Here is an 18,780-nt window from a genome sequence, read left to right on the forward strand (position 1 = left end):
TACTTTCGTATTGTTTAGTTAGGCTCCAATAAGTAATAAATATTTTATTTATATTTTTATTTAATTTTTTTATTTTTTTTATTTTTATTTATTTATTTTTTTTTTTTTTTTGCTTATTTCCCAATCATACTTGTACTTCCAGTCTACCTCTTCCTCTTTTTACTACTTTTCTTTAAATTTTTAATTTAAGAATCTTTCATAATTTTTAAATTATTAATTGTAACTATTATGTACTTGAAATTAAGACTTATAATTAATGATAAAAAAAAAGGGAGAACATTTTAAATAAAAATAAAGAAAATAAATAAATAAAATGTATAAAAATGTTTTCGTTTGCCATTTTAATTTTTCCCTTTCATTCCTCTTTTTCTATTATTGGCCGCTCTAATCAAACAAAAACCTCTAACGTTACATTACGCGGAATTCTATTTCAATAAAATTTCAAACTCAAAATGATGAATGATTAACATCGTCTCTGGAAATCAAAATTCTCACCAAGAACATTATCCATAGGCTGCCGTAAAAGGCACATTGCAAAAACAATATGATCGGTGATGTATTCCCGTTTTTTTTATTTCTCTTCTTATAATTTCGATTTAGACAACTAAAGTGAATAAACGACAGATATTTAAAAATATTTTATCAAAGATACACGTACTTGAGCATCAAGTGCCCGACTTATAAATGAGTAAAAACAAGTTTTAGTTTAGACTAAGATATAGGATATGGGTTAGGATTTATTCAAAGAGAAGTATGACAATATTTTCAGCATTTTTTTTTTTGGAAGTTATTTCAATGTTTCAACCAAGAGCAGTGCGCTCACTGTGTCAGATTACATCCGCTGTGAAATTTCATTAAAAATATGATCGTTAAGGCTATACTTTCTATTTTATGGTTTAGATATGTATATAGATATGTATGTATGTAGTTATATATAGATTGGCAACATCCAATGATATGTGATCTATAAAATAATATCGTACCTGATTAGTAAAAAATGATCAATCTATTTATAACTACATCTATCCATGTATTGTTGATGTTCTCAAATTTTCGTTAATGAAATTAAGAAATTAAACCCTGGACATAAATCGATCGATTAAATTTTAAATTGCCGATTATTCATCCGCACTAATTAGAAAATCGAAATTATATGTAAAGACAACCAGGAAAAACATCAAACGGTATATTTTTGTCGTAAGAAGAGAGAAAAGAAAGCGAATATCCCATGCGCATATTGCCAAAAGTTTGATCCTTCGCACTTAGAAAGGCCAGAAAACTGCAAAAATCTCCATTAAAGTTTACGCATTGTATATAAATTTCTTTTTTATTGAGTAAAATATATATAAAATATGTTATTATACATTACATTTATGTAAAACTACTATAAAAGAGTAAAATTTTTCAAAAAAGTTAGTACACGTGAAAAACGCATCGTGTCACGTTCAAATGGACGGAAATTGATTTTTTTTAGGACAAAAAAAAAAAAAAAAAAAAAAAAAACTCTTAGTTTTTTAAACATTTTTTTTTTTTTTTGTTTTGTTTTGTTTTTGTAAATGTGTATATGTGTGTGTCTTCTTATCTTTCCATATTTAAAGGCACTTGGAAAGTATTCTTTGTTAATGAAATACTTGTTAAATATTAATTTATGTGCTCATATAAAACTTGTAATTATATTCAAGCATAGCTTATTTCATGATCGTAAGCCCGTTCACGCCACTCTTCATTATACGGCAACGCATGGTGCCGCAACCCACATAATTTTGGGCCAAAACGTAACATAATAATAATCACGCCAATAATGAATAGAGCCAAAGCGGCCACTGCTGGATACAGGATAATAAAAGCCATAATGTACTAAGCGAATATTCGCGGACTTTAAATATCGCTTTCGCGTTTTTGTAGCTCAACGTATTCTTCACGTTGCCTCTGATGGTGCAAGGCACGACCTTCCGGACGGGGCGGCCTCTGCTGATGATGATGATGATGGTGATGATGATGTATGGGTACTTCCTCTTGCGCCTCTATATCCTCACCGAATATACGCGGAGAAGGCTAAAATTCAAATGAGAGATTTTGAGTTTCCCTGTTAATATTTTATATAGTAAGTTACTAAATAATTACAAAAATTAATTAAACTTTCGGTTGCAATCTGTTAAAAAACATGGATATGGAAAACTAATTGACATTTAAAGGAAGAAAAATATTTTGTCTTTGGAAAAATTTTGCTTAATTTCTTGACGCCAAGCTTTTTTAGATCAACCTTTCTAAAATGCCTTCAAGTTAATCGTCGATTAACGGGAATGTTTTTGTTGATAGCGCTTAGTTTTTTTTTTCCATGTTTGCTAAGCTGCTTTGGATTTAAGATGCCGAACATTTATTCGAACGTTACATTACACTTGAAAATTTATTCAGATTATTTCGGCTAAACTTTAACGAGATAAATTCGCTTAAAATTTTCATCTTGTTATTATTATAGCTTTTGGTCAGATTCAATTACCTGTAAACTTTCAAAATATTTTGCTTCTTTTAATTCGGTAAAATCCAAAGGCGGCTGCTTATGCGGTGTGGCTGACCAAATTGAGACTAACCAACGATTTCCTGCAAAATATAAACAAGAACGAATTAGAAAATTATATTTCAATTGCATTGATTATTTGTATAGTTTTGTGATTTGGGAAACAGTCAGACCGTTGGCCAAACATGAGTTTTTTTACAATGATTTTCTACATAGCCTTGGGACAAATTTATTGTAAGTTTCAGATTAATATCCCGTATAGATTGTAATGTTTTATTTATTATAAACGCGGATTGATGACGTCTTTCGTATTTAGACCATACATCAATATATATGCTTTAGGTTTACAAGACATAGGCTTTTGATTATGAAGAGGAAGGCACGTATAAAGGCCAAATTTTGGATTTGCTTCCTCTATTCTTACAACTGTAAACTTTTCGAGAAAAGGGTGCCACTTGCTAATTCAAATTCACAAAGTGGTTGCGCGAATTAACAAGAACACGTACAAACACAGAAATCATTATAATATTTCCTATGTCAACATAATTAAGTAAATACTTGCCTCGCAGATTCGTTTCTAATAATTTGATAAAAAACTTGATCACTTGCTAAAAAGACTCTATTACACAATTGTTCCAAGTCAGTGTTGCTAACGTCTCTTAAGGGAGTTTTGAAATATTAGGTTAAGCGTCATCATGCTAGGAAGTCATCCCACCATGTCTTTTCACATATTTTGTAGATTTGGTTTAGTTAAAGAAGCGTTTAAGATAATTAATACTTCCGTTCTGTCGCGAAAAATCTGAACAATTTAAAGGCCTAATACAATGGCATCTGTTTTTAAATGATCAACTTTGTTTCTTAATTATTAATAAGGAGAGAAGGAAAGTACTCTCAATCCCAATGATCTTCCCATTTACTTTGGTATGGTATAAATCATCTCGGTCTGCTCGATGTCTATTCTATAATGTTTCACAGACCAAAAACTTTCCATTTTGGAGCTTACAAGACGTATATAAATGCACCTATGTTTTAGATTTCTCCTAATTTTGATTTTACGAATGTTTACCCCGGTTAAGGCAGTAATATTAGCGGAAAGAAATCGAAAACCTTTTATTATTTTTACAGTACGCCTATGTAATGTTTCTTTTGAATATTTTTCATACGGCTTTTTCCGGCAACGCATTTACAGTGTCATAGAAAAGAAGTTGTTTTAAGCATAGGAGTAACTTTCCAGTATTCACGAGTCGGTTTTGCTTGCTGGTATAACCACTACGATGGTTATAGGAAGAGAATTATATGTGTGTTCGCACCCAACATAGCGTATAATCCTCGAATTATTATAATGCCTACTAATATATTTACCTGTATGCCTATCCTGCCAATATTTACGATACTTGGAACAGCAACCCAGTACTATATTCAATATAATAATTGATCCGAGTACAATTGTACAAATCGCAATAGTTACGTAGAATGGTGAAAAATTGCCGTAAATATGCCCAGTGAAATAAGGATTTTTTTCATATGCTGTACGTTCTTCGAGTGTTGACATAGTCCAAAATTCATATCAATCTGAGTGGAAGGATATAAATATTTCATACGTTTACCAAACAACAGCAGTTTGATAAAACTACAAATCTTTACCAACACTCATAAGTAAAAATTTATATGATAATTGCTTTGACCACTATAATAAACAAGTAAAGATCTCTCTGAAAACTGAAATATATTAAAAATGAGAAGTGTTTGGTTTGAATAGAATTACATGCACATTTGCTTATAGTACAGTATGTTACAATATGCTTATATGATTTCACATGCATTAAAAAAATTTGGGTGTGGCTTTTGTGTTTACCCACTGGTCAACAATTATTGTTGTATGTTGGTTAACTTTTATTTATCAAGTTTTCAAAATTTCGATTACTTTTTATTTAATCAATTTTTCACCATTAGCGAAAGCAAAAAAAAAAACAAAATATTTATTTATTTATTTATGACACTGCAGTAACTCAGATTCCAAAGAGAGTCTCAAGCTAAAAACACAAAAATATGAAGAATAAACGGCGGCTTAATAAGACTAGTTCAAGTATTGCCAACAATAACAATCAACAATTAAAGCATATTTTGTTTCAATTTTAACGACTGTGAAGTTTTCAAGATGGCGTCGCTAAGCATTAGAAGGTGGAAAATGAGAATGAGCTATTCCAAACGTTCCAATTTCATTTTTATATTCCCTAGTAGTTTTTCTGTTTTATTAAATTTATATTGTCATGTATTAATGTAAAGCTAATTCGCAGAGAAAAGCTTAAATTTGTTACAAATGAGCTCAAGTCAAAATAAATTGAATATATTTCTGTCGTTAAATTTAAAATGTTTCAGTATCGCTAAGTTGTAAACTAAAGGAGCAGACATTCAGGATCGCATAATAATACTCGCTTAATTACCTCCGTATTTCTGACACTATCTTCGAACATTAGTATGCGTGAGATAACCCAGTGAATAATTTTGCTTACGCGCAATCACTTTTCGAGATCGTAACAAGAAGCAAAACCCAGCTCAGAAAGAAGCGAAGTTATGGACAGAAACAAATGTTCATAAACAATGCCTATACAATTTAATGTTATTCCACGTTAAGGTATTGGAATCTTGACCTTTTAAATTTCTGAAAAATTCAATTCATTCATTTGAACAAAGTTTTCTTTTTCCACAGTTATTTGCCTCAACAGTAAAACACGACTAATAATAATAAATGTAATTTTAATGTTTATCCAGTTGCATTTTATACGCGTCAGCATATACAACAACCTTTTTGGAGGTTGTAATTATCAGTTTTATTTCATTACTTTATTACGAATCATCGGACGGAATACGGACGAAATAAACGAAATACTTGCAATTATATTATATTTTACCTGTTGCTGTAAGTCTGGTACTGCATGTAATTGTTGACACAAATTCTAATTTTTATTTACATTTGCCAAGCAACGTGCTATTGTTTACATTTTAAAAATAAGAGCTCAGGTGTTTGTTATTGTAAATTCTGGTACCGTATGTGATTGTTATTGGGAAAAGATCATTCGCAATTGTACTCTATTCTTCATTTATTTTTATCGTTTCTAAATTTATAATTTATGTGTCAAATTTTTTAAATTTTCATTTGAACTTTAAAATCAATTTTTATCGATAGACTGATATAGTTGAGGTAGCCGGCGAAGCATTGGACGTGAAAATTTTCCAAGGAAATTTAGAAATGGAACGAGAATCACATCAAGATCAATCAACTCAGTTAGTTAAGAGCTTAAGAAATTGTGATGCTTATTATTCCGGAACAGAGAATATTTTACTAAGGATAAGGAAGTGATATGAGAATTACAGAAAGTGCAACCATTTGTTGAGCTTTACTTAAAATATTGTGAATCGAATGGATTTTTTTAATGCATCGGCTGCGCTAAGAAATCATATCCTTGATGTGTGTTGACGTGGTTGATCCACATTTTGGTGGAGGTGCAGTAAAAATGACGCCAGCGTTTGATCATGACGAATTTATAATAGCAAAAAAGCATGAATTAAATCCCGTACTGGGGTCGTTGAAAATCATTTGCTTTAATGCCTTGTTTGGTAGTGCGTGAGAAAATTCTACATAAATTGGGAGCAAATTATTCCAAATAACGTAACACTAAAACGTTTTAAATTCGTTTGATGCCGCCGCAGCTGTTAAAAACCCGTACTTTAAATTTAAATGATTGAATTTCATTTGTATTTAATCGGTGTAGAACAAATTATCACAGAGTATACTTATGCATATATGACTGAAAATTATTGAAAACTTAGAATCTCCATAAATGATATTGGAATGGCATCCGATTAATATTTTATATGTCGTTGACGTTGTGAAATTAAACTTTGTTCGAGACTGTCTATCTTCTTTCAATTATCCTTGACGATCATTTTCAGGTTTATAAGCCCGCAATTGTTCGATTCTTGAACCAATTGAGAGAAAGACCGTATTGACATTGTTCCAGTCTCTAACCTTACATTTAATACAATAACGAAGGAAAAACAGATATGTTCGCAATAGTTTCACCCATGTTTTCATATTAGATTTATTAGTGTCCCGGATCCATGTTCGTACTCCTGATAATGAAGTGTGAAATGTATCGGAAACGGTATCCAACGGAGTATACAGAAATGAGGATAAAAATTTAAAACAAATGGAATCAAAAAGTCTTATGCACAACTCTTACTCGAGTAATGAACGTGCTGTCGGCGAACGTTCCACCAAGGACTAGTCCGAGGTGAAGAAAAGGACCACTGTTGTAAGCATATTATGGACTTCTAACTCTGTTTGCCTTCCGGTGCTTCAATGTGAAGACGAACATAGCGTTAGTGTGGATATAGCATTTGGAAAGACAAAAAGAAAAAAACTCCACGGGAAAAATCGAATTACGTGTCATATTTATTGAAATCCAAAACAAAAAATTTTAAAAAAAGTTCCGTGGTAGCGGTTGAGTTTCATTTTTTATCAGATATAGGCTTTCTATACTTTGCTTGTACCCAAACTCGGTACATTTTCAGCATACGACTTCGATTTACTTGTAATCTTCTATCTATCAAGTTTTGTTCTTCAAGAAATCCAGCTTTCGTGAAAAAATTGCGAATCTCTGATTGCATGAAAAAGTATACCATCGTCCCGTCACCTCGAACATAGAAATTATCTTCTAAGCATTTACCACTCTTGAAACGCAATTGGGCCAAGTCATATCTACCATAATCACGTAATAATATTAAACCTCCTGGTTTCAAATATTGATAACAATTCTCCACCACAAGTTGCATTTTAGCAGGTTCAATAGCTGAGAGTACAAAAATCATTACTATTATATCTTGAGATCCTTTCTCGAATGGCACCACCCAATCTTCCAAAGTAGCATCCATAACAAATACCTCGCATCTTTTACAATCAAACGCCGGATTAGCTCGCAAAATTTGTATGGCTGTAGAAGAGAAATCGCAGCCATATACTTTAAGTTGTGCTTCAAGACTGTACTTCAAAATTGGCAAAAGCGTATTTCCAACTCCGCAACCGAGTTCAAAAATACTTCTACACTCTTGCGTAATATTCCTGGGAGCCAGTTCTGGGAACTCTGTAAATAACCAATGACGATCTTTAAAGAATCTATTCTGATGCACTTCATAAAATGAGTCCCAGTATTTATTTGCCCCAATTTTAAATTTAGCACTCTCATTTCTATTCATCTTTTCGCTGGAGTTTTCAAAGACAGCCTGTGAAGCTTGATTTTCTTGTTCTTCATCCCATTCAACATTATCCCTGAAATACAAAATATGAATGAAAAAATTTTCTATTCGCAGATTTTCCAAATACCAAGCATTGAAATCATATATCTCTTTTGCATTAGCTAAACGCCTGCTACCACCTGCAGGTTTTTTACGATATCTTGTAAATTCCCATTGACCTGAATATTCTTGAAATCGCATTCCTGCCATGACAACATATTATATGATGAATAGCAGGTTTCGCTGATAATTACCATGCATTATGTTTAAAAACGTTCTCATCTTTTGTGAGAAAACGATTCCCAAATTTTGGACGCTTGTCCAGATTTTCATCGCGGTCTAAATCTTTTGTCGTTTCCGTGATTTCACACATTCTCTCTCATAAATTTTAGGATTACAAGTTCATAATATAAACGTATGTTATAGAGAGAGAGAGAGAGAGAGAGAGAGTTACCGCACTTTTAGTTTGTGGACGTATAAAGGCAATCAAGTGCGATTTCTGTAAGAGTGGCTATAAAATATTTTACAGTACCAAAGTATAGTATGAGCCCTCATTTTTAGGTACATAGGATTCAGCCACTCGTACCCGACCCGATAAAATTTTACATACTTTAGGCGCTAAAATTTTACATACAACACAAGAATTGATCAGTTCGAGCTCAAAAATCTTATAGATACGTGATTAATACGTTGTTGCCAGTGTGGTTGAATTTTTTGTTATAATTTGAAAGCATTAAATCTGTTCAATGCCATGTTTATATACTAAAAAACATTTCTAAACGTTCTTTAGAATTCCAAGAAGAAAGAAATAAATAAATGAAAACATATATGGATTCCCTACACAAATTAAAATGCGATAGAAACAGAACAGCGTGTGGATAGAATAAAATGTATTGTTTTACAAACGACACATTTTTGAAATTGATTTCGGGAAATCAAACGCTTGCTTTTTATCAAAAGAAAAGCTGTGAATTCAATTAAAGAGAACCTACCCACACGTTGTCCTTAAAATTAAAATGTACTTTATTTTGACTTGCCAGGCTTTTTAGTTGTTCGTAGTCTTTATGCAAGGCATAATTAAATCATATTAATACATAATTTTTTTTTTTTTTTTTGGTATGTTGAATGGAGATGGACTAAGCCAATAGATTTGTGGCTTATATGTCCATAATATATCATTCAGTTCACGTTATTTTGCCGCAGTTAACAGTGTTGCCAATTCCCAATATTGGAGTTATTATCTAGTGTTATATTAAGACTATATATTCTTTTGCATCAGAAATGACGTTTTAACTCCACTTGGTCAAAAACTAAATTCCGTGCTCAATATTGCTCAGTGGGGCAATTATGTAACCAGACGATCACCGCCGTCATGATCGCTAGGTTTTTTTTAGGGAGGCAATTAATTATCGCCAAGAGACTATTATTATTATTATTAATTGCGTGGACAAACCGTATCGCGACTTAAAAGGTCTATTATATTCGCCCTTGGACTTAGCTCTTTAGCTTCCGTAGATCGGATTGGAGACGTACCGCGTCCAGCGTTGTAAAATGCTCGCCAAACACGTGGACTTGCATTCACGTAGAAAACGATGGGGCGTCTCCCTCGCCCCTTGGTAGAATCTGTATGAATCGGCATCAGACATATGCATAGCATTCAGATGGTATCTGAGTAAATTATGAGTCGTGTAGAAGCCCGTGACTGAACGTATGTCGCTTCATTTTTGTTCCAGTAGTTTATCTGCCATATCGGAAGATTTTTGGATTCTTTTTGCCTGCCGCTGCCCTGCACATTCCTTCCAGCGGCAATCCTATTTCTTCTGGCCCTAATGCTATACCAGCCTGTTAATATGACTTCTTTGTATGACACAGAAAAATTCGCAACCTAACATGGTCCCTCGGTCTCCCTGCATAGATGCCTAGATATTTCACTTCATTTCATTAGTCAAGGACAACCTCGTGTATGTGGACGTTGTCCAATGTTAATTTCCGCTTTTTCGTAAACGGCACCACGATTGTGGATTAATGTGCAATCGTTTAGACTGTCACTACTTGTGGATTATGCTTACAGCTTTTTTTTCCACCATGGAAATTGCCAGATTATCTGCATAACCTAGTGTTTTGTATACCACGTCATTTAGTTCCGTCAAAAGCTCATCTACGACCACGGTCCAAATAAGAGAAGAGCGTACGCCCCTTTGGAGCGGTTTCTATTGGCCCTGATAGTTAAAGATGCTCCTGCCAATTCTGAGCCAGTTATAAGTTTAAAAATTGCTATGTTTATAAATTTCATGCCAGCAAACCTCTGCCTGAATTATTCAACTACATCAATTATGGTGCCTATACACACACATCAATGCCATCAACTTCGTAGGTCGTTTGGAGTGCTGGGGAATATAAATGATATCTTCCCAGTTTATAGTGAACGCAAAGGTTGTGCAGTGCCGCCGAAACGTTTATGGTTCTGCCCAGTTTCTTTAGGCTGTAGCAGCTCTCCCTGCAGAATACGCTAGCGACCTAGAGAAATGTTGAAAAATTGCAGTTAGATATTCAAGGACAAATCCAATCATTCTTTTGAATAGTCTATCACATTACTTTTACCCACACCTAATTAAGTTTAGTATTTTATAGATAATGGATTCAGGAGGCTGTGTATGGTTCCGGGAATTGAGCACGCTGTCGAAATGCATTTTTTTTATTCGAATTTTATCGAATGAAAAATCCATCGATTGTAAAATTGCTGTTGGATATCGTATTCAAATTTCGATCATTTTAACTCGATATGGAGAACTATGAACCGACCCTAGTATGCAATTTAAAATGAAATTTGGAGAAGCCTTAGAGAAGGTCAATTTTCCACATTCAAATGAATTTAAAATAACGATGTTTAGCTCACACCGCGAGAACACCAATGAATCGAAGCAATTGTTAATGTTTTGAAGAATTAAAATATAGAATCAATAAAACATTACAGGCGTTTATAAGAATTTCTGAGAAATGTTTAAATGACGTAAACGGGTCCTCTAAGAGTAGATGCATATTTCTTGAAAGTAAATAAGTGTCAATATGTAGCCAAAATAGTAATTGCATTTTTTTTTTTTTTTTTTTTTTTTTGTTAATTTTCTTTCCTTTTTATGCAAATCGTAGTTTTATTTATTGTTTATTTTTTATAAACTGTTTATTATCAGTCGCTCTAGTTTAACAACAATGTCTTGTTTTAAAGGCAATTTTTGTTTGCGTGTGTGCTTATGGATCGCTATCTACAAAAATATTCTGAGGTACCCAAAATACACACTGCAAGCTTTACAAATTTAATAATGGTCAACAGAAAACAAACTAAAGCAATCTGCATACATAGTTCAGTAAAAATGACTTAAGTTTAAAAAATATATATATATAGGTGTATTATTATGACATTTAGATAACGTTAAAAACAACTTTGCAAGGTCTTTTTTATAAGGGAAGTTTCAAGTACTAAGATTGATAAGCGAAGATGATACAGAAAAGGAAATGAGTAGAAAATCTGCAAACGCATGGTAATGCTGGCAGTTAACAATGAATATGTGAATATGTGATGTATCATATTAACAAAATGACGCCTTTTATTTTAACTATTAAACAAGACTGAACCCCTGAGTTTGTTGAATGGCTTGTAGCAGTTTGTATTTTAGGCGCTCTTTTGTTTTGTAACGAGGTAAATCCAGAAGATTGAAACAGGTATGTGCCACAGGTAAAAACTTGTCGTCCGGTGTCGGCTGTATAAGTATCTGCAAAGAAAATCAATTTATAATAAGCAATCGAAACAAATACCGTTGCATGAAACACTTACTTTAATGGCTTTCATGCCTTGTATGGGTATGCGATCACTGCCGGTAAGAAAATGCAAAAATTTCCTTTTATCTTTTGAAGACAATTCATGAAATACTTCCCAAAACCAATTAATCTGCTCCGACAAGCATAAGTGAGATTAGTTCATCGATTTTTTTAGTTAAACTCTAAGATTTTACCGTATCATCAGTAGCACGGTAACCGTTTCTGTATTCACAATTTGATTCAAGAGCCTGCCAATCGTATTCCTCATTGCCCACAACCATAGCCATCAACTCTTCAGGTCTAAATATTTGTAATACACGACCCCAACATACCTAAAAATACATCTTTTGTATTAACTGTTGTGACAGCGAAGAAATAATTCAGCATAATTTTTATAACCACATCCAAAAGTGGATGGAAATTAACTAATTCGGTCATATTGCTCGAAGTGGAAAAACAACTACAAAAATATTTTAGCAGTTTTTTTTTTTTATTATTTACTGGTTCAACAAATGCTATGCACTTTGTAGAATATGGGGAATAAAATTCGGTACCTAAAAGAAAATGTTCTCTGAAATATCGAGATTTTGCTCGAAGCGCTTCAAAAGAATACCTATTAAAAAGTTATAATATCTCATGTCTAATCCAAGTTTTTCTCGAAGCACGACTTTTTCAAACGCTCTACAAGATGCATTCTTTTCATTCGATATGTTTGCAACTCTCTAAATTAACTAAATTAATTGTTAATTATGCAGTTAATAATTTCCTCGATTATTATACTTTCCTTTCATCCCAAAACAACTGTCTAACGGTTGTTTCTTTTTTGATGTCGCAACGGGTTTGCTTCTTTAATAAGTTAAGTTGAAGTATTTATACTCTTTATCAATGTAAGATTTTGAATTAATAATAATAAATTAAGTACGTTCATGAACATGTTCATAAATCTATCTGTTGCTGCCAGAGAATCTCAATAATTAAGCCTCGTAAAATGCTAAATAATTTTAATAGATTTGCATGAACATGGGTTTGAAATAGTAAATCATTGAAATTCTTTTCAAAACGAATACATATTTCTACCGTGTCGTACGTATGAAATGCAAATACCTTCATAAATCCTTTTTGAAAAGCTTTAAATTGGCTCTCCACTGCTTTATTAAATATGAAGTCCACGTAAAGATCCACAAATTCCTGTCTGTATAAGATGAAAATAAATGGTTAAGTTATATATATATATATATATATATATATATATATATATGCATATAGATGTCTGCATGTACGCATGTATATATATATCGTGTTAATAGCAACCTATTCTCTTTCGTTACTGCTATTTCATCGCCATTCGGCTTTAATGGTTGACAATTCGATTCTCCGTATATGTCCCTGATTATTTCAAAATGTAAATCGAAAGTCTCTTCAAAATCATCGTCATTATAATCCAAAATTTGTTGCATGGAATTTGCCAATGTTGGAGATAATTCATATAAATCGGTTAAATCAACGGGCTCTTCCAAAAGTTTCTTATATAGCGCTAGCGGGAATGGCAAATTGATAATCGTAAAATTATATATGGCCAAACCGCATATTATGCCTATTAAAAAGTACATATTTTCAGTCTCAAATGAAACATCAGCAAACCAAACTACACGTGAGTCCTCAAATTCTTTGAACATGCCATACTTCGGATCAATAAGATCCTTTGATAATAGCATAAAGAACTCTTTGCGTACGCCGCCAGCATCTTCACCTTCTTCACCGCAAAATTTAATCTGTAGGAATGAAAACAAATTGCTAGCTTTATTACAATCGATTAGAAAGTGTTTTAAATTAGATTCTAACTTTGGAAATGTGTATTCTATTACATAAAAGATCCCACGAATCCACAAAGACCAACAGTACCCTAAATATACTGTTTCCTAAGTGTGGATTAGTCAACGAACTCATTAAAATTGTTTTCTGCCTAACATTTTAGATTTCTTCAACAACTATATATATTATATATGGTAAAATTCATTAGTCTAAAATTAAAATAATAAATAATATATATGGTAATTTATTAATTGATCGTAATCAATAATAGGGGAACAGATTGAAAAATTTGTTCAATTTTTTAATTATTCGAAGCTTGCACTGAATTTGGAGAATTGACGTAAAAGCTTTAAAATCCACAATAATAGACAGTCAGATGGAATGTAAACGCAACTTTGAACGTTTTGTGATTCTAAAACACGTCTTGGTGTTATCTCTCGTAAGGTTTGATATATGAAACTGACGTGTGTACAGAAAATTTTAAAACAGATATTGATGTCTATTGCAATTTCGCCAGACGCAGAAAATCATATAGTTGTGGGTATGGAAAATATTTCGCAAACACATTGGAATTTCTATCTTGTTCAAATCTGGAACAGAAGAGACACTCTACAGTTTTAAGCAAATCTAATTTATTTTTTATACAGTCAAATAAGAAAAAAAAATGTTTTGTAATTAATCTCTATATCTATAGCTATATCTCTGTACCCACTTCCAATGCTTCTTCAATGCAGTCATATTACATCAAGCAACTATATACTATGTAAAAGCTCCTTATTCGCGCTTCCTTCATTCGCGTTTTCATTATTCGCGAATTAGAAAAAAAATGTAAAAAAATTCCTATTTATCGCGGATCTAATAAGTACATAAATAATAATAAAAGGATTCCAATAGGTATCCAATTACCATTCCGTATCCACGACTTCTGTATTCACGGCACATATACCTCGCAAATAAAGAACTTTTACTGCATAGGCGATTTATTACTTCGATTTTGCGGAGTTTTTAAAAATCTTACCTTCAGTGGTTTTTTCAAATCATTTTGATTGTACTGCATAATTTCGCGGAGAGTATCTTGAACCAGGTTTTCGCGCGTAACGTTTAACACAATGAATTGAGAGGCAAAAGCACCGAAGGTAACGAGATTAAAAAAATTCTGTAAAGATCGCATAAAAAACACTTCAATGAGTATGTCTTCATATTTAACTGAGAAAGAATTGAAAAACAATAAATTAATTACGCTATTGGTGGCACTCTGCATTGCGTGACGCATTTGGATAATTTGATCGGTTTGTAATAATACCGTCTTGGCAGCTGCGTTGAATAGGAATGAATAGTTACAGATGTGAAAAGAATCAGACTGAAAATGATGTAAATGATGATGACCTTCAATGAGAATTAATTATCCAGTTGTATAAACACCTTACCGTTTTATCGAACAACCAGTGTAGGTACTCCTGTTGGATATCAACAAAATCCGTCAATTCAGGCCAATGGAATAGTTCATAGTGTAATTTGGTTTTACGTTCGGTATTATTAATGCGATGTAAAAAGACCAACAATTTCAAAGCTGCCATCAAATGTCTGTTATAGGTAATAAGCTGTAAAGCGGAGATATTATTTTACGGGTCAATTGTTTCGTTTTTTATCGTTAAAAATTACTGTTTTCTCGCCTTGACCCGTGTTTTGAGATACTTTGAAACTGATTATATAGGCAACAACATTTTTGAAATTCGACACCAACTGCTCAAACCACTCACTGGAAGTTTGAGACCACCATTTGGCAACGATCTTTCGAGGAATTTCAGTTAAACGTGTTATTGCTGTACTAAAGGGTGTATGAAGTCTTTCATAATTTTTTGAGTTGACAAATTCATGATACAGTGGTAAAACCAAGTAAATTCGCAAAGTTTCAACGTCTGCCGGCGACGAGTTTAATGACGGTAGCAATTCATTCGTTATTTTTTCCCATATCTAAAAACAACATATACATATATATATAGCAGATATGATGTACTAGACAACGGCATATATTAGATACCATCCAGCAGTACAATATATCTACTTCTTACCAAAGACTTAAGACCATCGTTTTCGACATTTCTTAAATAATTAAACGCTTTAGCGGCTGCATTTAAATCTACACCATGATGCTTAGAGGTACAACAAAAATGCTGATCATCGGATAACAAAAAAGAGCCGTTTATGCAAGCTTGACTCTTGAATATCAATTCAACCGCTGATAAAAGATCCATATCAATATTACTATCGCAGTGAACTTGGGAACACTGTTCGGCTGCTTCTTGGGTTAAATGAAGTATTTGAGTTCGAGCGCTGCACATTAAATTTCAAAATAATTACTTGCGTTAAATACCTATGGCAATAACTTACTCATATAAACGACAGTCAGTGGCCGGAATTTTATCAGCATAATAAGTGCATGTGACCAGGGAATGATCACCACCCGAAAAGATTTGTTTTATTAAGAAACAAGACTCAGACTTTTCGGCGAGCTCAGTTTGTATCAATGCTGAACCACTAGGTGAAACCTTTACACATACAAAGCAATTATGTTTCAAAGAAACTACAGTGACTATTTTGAATTTACCCATGGTCCTAAAACTACTTGAGGTATTGCTGAATTATTTGTGGCGCGAGTGCCCAACTGACCAGAACATCCCAGTCCAAAGCCATAAACGCGACCGCGGGATGGCACTAAAGCTAATGTGTGCCTATTGCCGCAAGCAATTTGCGTAATCGTACTACCCATCAATTCCATAACCATTCGTGGCAAAACCTCATTGGCATTGCCACCGTGCCCTAACTGACCATATCTGCCAGAGCCGCAAGTAAAAACGCCACCATCATTCGTAAGAAAAGCGGAAAATTCCTCACCGCATGCTATATAACGAACTCCCAAGCTGCGTAACGTCTTTAGCTGAGTTGGATAATATCGATTATTGTAATCATTCAGACCTAATTGCCCGGCATTGTTACGGCCCCAGCCAAAGACCGCACCAGATTTAGAAATAACAAACGAATGATTGCCACCACATGCAACATAAGCAATTGGTATTCCCTGCAGCGATGTGATGGGAAGCGGTATACTTGAATGCACTATTTCGATACCATTGGCTATACCTAACTGGCCATATATATTGGAGCCCCAAGAGTATAATTCACCACCTGCCAAAGCAAGTTTAATTTTTCTTCTAAGGCCCATAGCATTATGTCGTTTACTTACAATTTGTCAGTGCCACGCTGTGGTTACTACCACATGATATTTGTATAACGTTCTTAGCAAGTAAGTTGCGTATTATTTTTGGTACACTAACAAAATCTTTATCATTTGATAAGCCAAGTTGGCCATAGTCGTTATGGCCCCAACTAAAAAGTTGTCCCCATTCGTTTAAAGCAATGGAATGGCGTGCTCCGCAACTAATACGCATTATCTCATACGTGTCCAATTCTGCTATCAATTCTAAGATAAATTAAAAAAAATCTTTTAATTCTCCTAAAAATATTGATTGATCACATAAATATAATGAACGAATATGCTATTAATGAAAAAAAAAACGCGCACTACAAAGAACATTATGTGCATAATGAAAATAATTCCCAACAATTTTCCACTACAACAAAACATGAAAAAGAAGAAGGTAAATTTGAATTGAATTGGAGAAGCATGAGTTATCTTGAGTACATACTAAATGGGGACATACGTGGCCTTTTCGTTTGCAGTTCATGTCCCAGTTGGCCATTGTCGTTGCTGCCGCATGAAAATACTTTTCCATCTGAAGTTAGAAATAAGGTATGCCAACTACCACAGCTAACTTGTATAATACATGAGTTGGGTGGACTCCAATCCATTTTACGTGGTGTCAGAATCTGCCATTAGAAACTCAAGCTCATTTTTCTAGTTTTTGTAGGATAAAACCTCTGCACATACCTGTTCATCTTCGATGCCACCCAAACCTAATTCACCGTGCGTTGTATTACCCCAACAATATATTGCCATTGTGTTTTTGTTATATGTCTCCGATTATGGTTAAATCTATTAATTGTTTTGTGATTACACTACTACAAGCAATTCCTCTTGATACCTTTCTTTGACCACACATTCGTCTATGACCTCGTGCTGTATTGTTCTAGAAGCAAAATAAATTATTTGTATCTCTTCGTTCACAAAATGCAATGTCAAACTTTTATTTAAATATTCTTTGTTCTCAATGGTCGTGAGCTTATTTGTTGCAAAGGCTTAGAATCTTCGTCTTATTTCTTCATTTGATTTTTCGGTGAATATGATCTGTAGCATTTGCAAAACTTCTCAAACGCGATTAAAATTTTGACGCTTTTACTAAACTGTTAATTTTTTTTAACAAGTCACAATATATATATATATATATAATCATTTGCAGGAGTATTGCCAAACTGCAACATAAAATTATAAAACAAAAGAATATTTTTATTGATAATAATCAAATGAAGTAAATAAACGGTAATTTTTCTCAACTGTTGGCGTTAAGTGCTTTGAATATAAATCGTTGTAAATGACAGCAAAAAGCATATGCTAAATTTTATTCGAATAAAAACTCAAATTTGGCGAACACAATCAGCTGATCATTTAACCTTCACATATATGTATGTATAGGAATTTTTTTGAAGCTTTCGGAAAGTGTATGCACAATTACCAATGTGTTAGTACTCTACATCATAAAAATTTAAACACATAAATGCCTAAGTGTATATGTGATTTGTGTGTACGCAAACAGGGAAATTGTATGAATGGTGGTATGTATACAATAATTCTTATGATTTTAAATATGCCAACATTAGAAAAAATTAACTCAGTTTTGACCGACGCTTTTAGTATGCTTCACTCAGTACTTTTGTTATATATTCAATAAGTATACTTTGGAATTTGAAAATCCGACTCCTTTCGGCATTGCAATATAATAGTTCCTTCTGAAAAGAAGCAGATAGAGCTTTCAATTTAAGGAAAGGAAAGAAGAGCAACTTCCGTTTCCAACGTGGAGAAGGTTTCTTTAAAATAGGTACACATTTTTAATTGATGAATTGACCATGATAGCATATATTTGCGCAATTTTTTCTAGATAGAAATTTTGGGGAAAAAAATAATTTTTTTTCGTGGAACCTTTATACACTAATAGCAAGTCCAAAATAAGGAAAATATGCAAATGGAATTGCGGTTTCCGTTGAACTACACTCACAAATTATGTAAGCAAATATATATAAACAGCAATATTTGTTGTCCCTTTTACGCGTAACTTATAGGAAAGTAAAAATTATATGCGTATAACGAGATTGAATAGTATAAGGCA

The 18,780-nt window shown here is 33.1% G+C and overlaps 4 protein-coding genes across 10 annotated transcripts; all 4 read right to left on the reverse strand.

Annotated features, from left to right (window-relative positions):
- Positions 1–1,589: 1,589 nt before the first annotated feature.
- On the reverse strand, positions 1,590–1,876 carry LOC119631476. The gene has a single exon (XM_038023715.1). The coding sequence runs from the start codon at positions 1,849–1,851 to the stop codon at positions 1,678–1,680; it is 174 nt and encodes a 57-aa protein (XP_037879643.1). The 5' UTR covers positions 1,852–1,876; the 3' UTR covers positions 1,590–1,677.
- On the reverse strand, positions 1,870–4,562 carry LOC119631475. Of its 4 annotated transcripts, none has more exons than XM_038023711.1 (4): positions 4,378–4,562; positions 3,881–4,237; positions 2,501–2,601; positions 1,870–2,055 (listed from the first exon to the last, which is right to left on the reverse strand). In XM_038023711.1, exons 2-4 carry the CDS (start codon positions 4,068–4,070, stop codon positions 1,879–1,881), a joined length of 468 nt encoding a protein of 155 aa, XP_037879639.1. In that variant the 5' UTR covers positions 4,071–4,237; positions 4,378–4,562; the 3' UTR covers positions 1,870–1,878. The 4 variants fall into 4 exon arrangements, with proteins under 4 accessions (XP_037879639.1, XP_037879640.1, XP_037879638.1 ...); XM_038023712.1 differs by having other exon boundaries at positions 3,881–4,205; positions 4,374–4,562; XM_038023710.1 differs by having other exon boundaries at positions 4,374–4,562.
- A 2,389-nt stretch (positions 4,563–6,951) lies between these two features.
- LOC119631956 (methyltransferase-like protein) lies at positions 6,952–8,273 on the reverse strand. Its single transcript, XM_038024597.1, has 2 exons — positions 8,068–8,273; positions 6,952–7,847 (listed from the first exon to the last, which is right to left on the reverse strand). The coding sequence occupies exons 1-2, from the start codon at positions 8,184–8,186 to the stop codon at positions 7,031–7,033; spliced, it is 936 nt and encodes a 311-aa protein (XP_037880525.1). The 5' UTR covers positions 8,187–8,273; the 3' UTR covers positions 6,952–7,030.
- Positions 8,274–11,119: 2,846 nt separating this feature from the next.
- Positions 11,120–17,787, reverse strand: LOC119631914 (probable E3 ubiquitin-protein ligase HERC4). Of its 4 annotated transcripts, XM_038024490.1 has the most exons (16): positions 17,642–17,785; positions 17,388–17,586; positions 17,146–17,326; positions 16,683–16,919; positions 16,047–16,624; positions 15,830–15,987; positions 15,511–15,772; positions 15,101–15,412; positions 14,866–15,039; positions 14,679–14,798; positions 14,457–14,594; positions 12,938–13,398; positions 12,731–12,818; positions 11,821–11,958; positions 11,643–11,756; positions 11,120–11,580 (listed from the first exon to the last, which is right to left on the reverse strand). In XM_038024490.1, the coding sequence occupies exons 2-16, from the start codon at positions 17,454–17,456 to the stop codon at positions 11,428–11,430; spliced, it is 3,183 nt and encodes a 1,060-aa protein (XP_037880418.1). In that variant the 5' UTR covers positions 17,457–17,586; positions 17,642–17,785; the 3' UTR covers positions 11,120–11,427. The 4 variants fall into 4 exon arrangements, with proteins under 4 accessions (XP_037880418.1, XP_037880419.1, XP_037880421.1 ...); XM_038024491.1 differs by having other exon boundaries at positions 11,121–11,580; positions 17,161–17,326; positions 17,388–17,785; XM_038024493.1 differs by lacking the exons at positions 12,731–12,818; positions 12,938–13,398 and having other exon boundaries at positions 11,126–11,580; positions 17,388–17,782.
- Between the last annotated feature and the right edge of the window lie 993 nt (positions 17,788–18,780).

This window comes from Glossina fuscipes, unplaced genomic scaffold (assembly GCF_014805625.2).
Source record: "Glossina fuscipes isolate IAEA_lab_2018 unplaced genomic scaffold, Yale_Gfus_2 1, whole genome shotgun sequence".
NCBI classification, from domain to species: domain Eukaryota; kingdom Metazoa; phylum Arthropoda; class Insecta; order Diptera; family Glossinidae; genus Glossina; species Glossina fuscipes.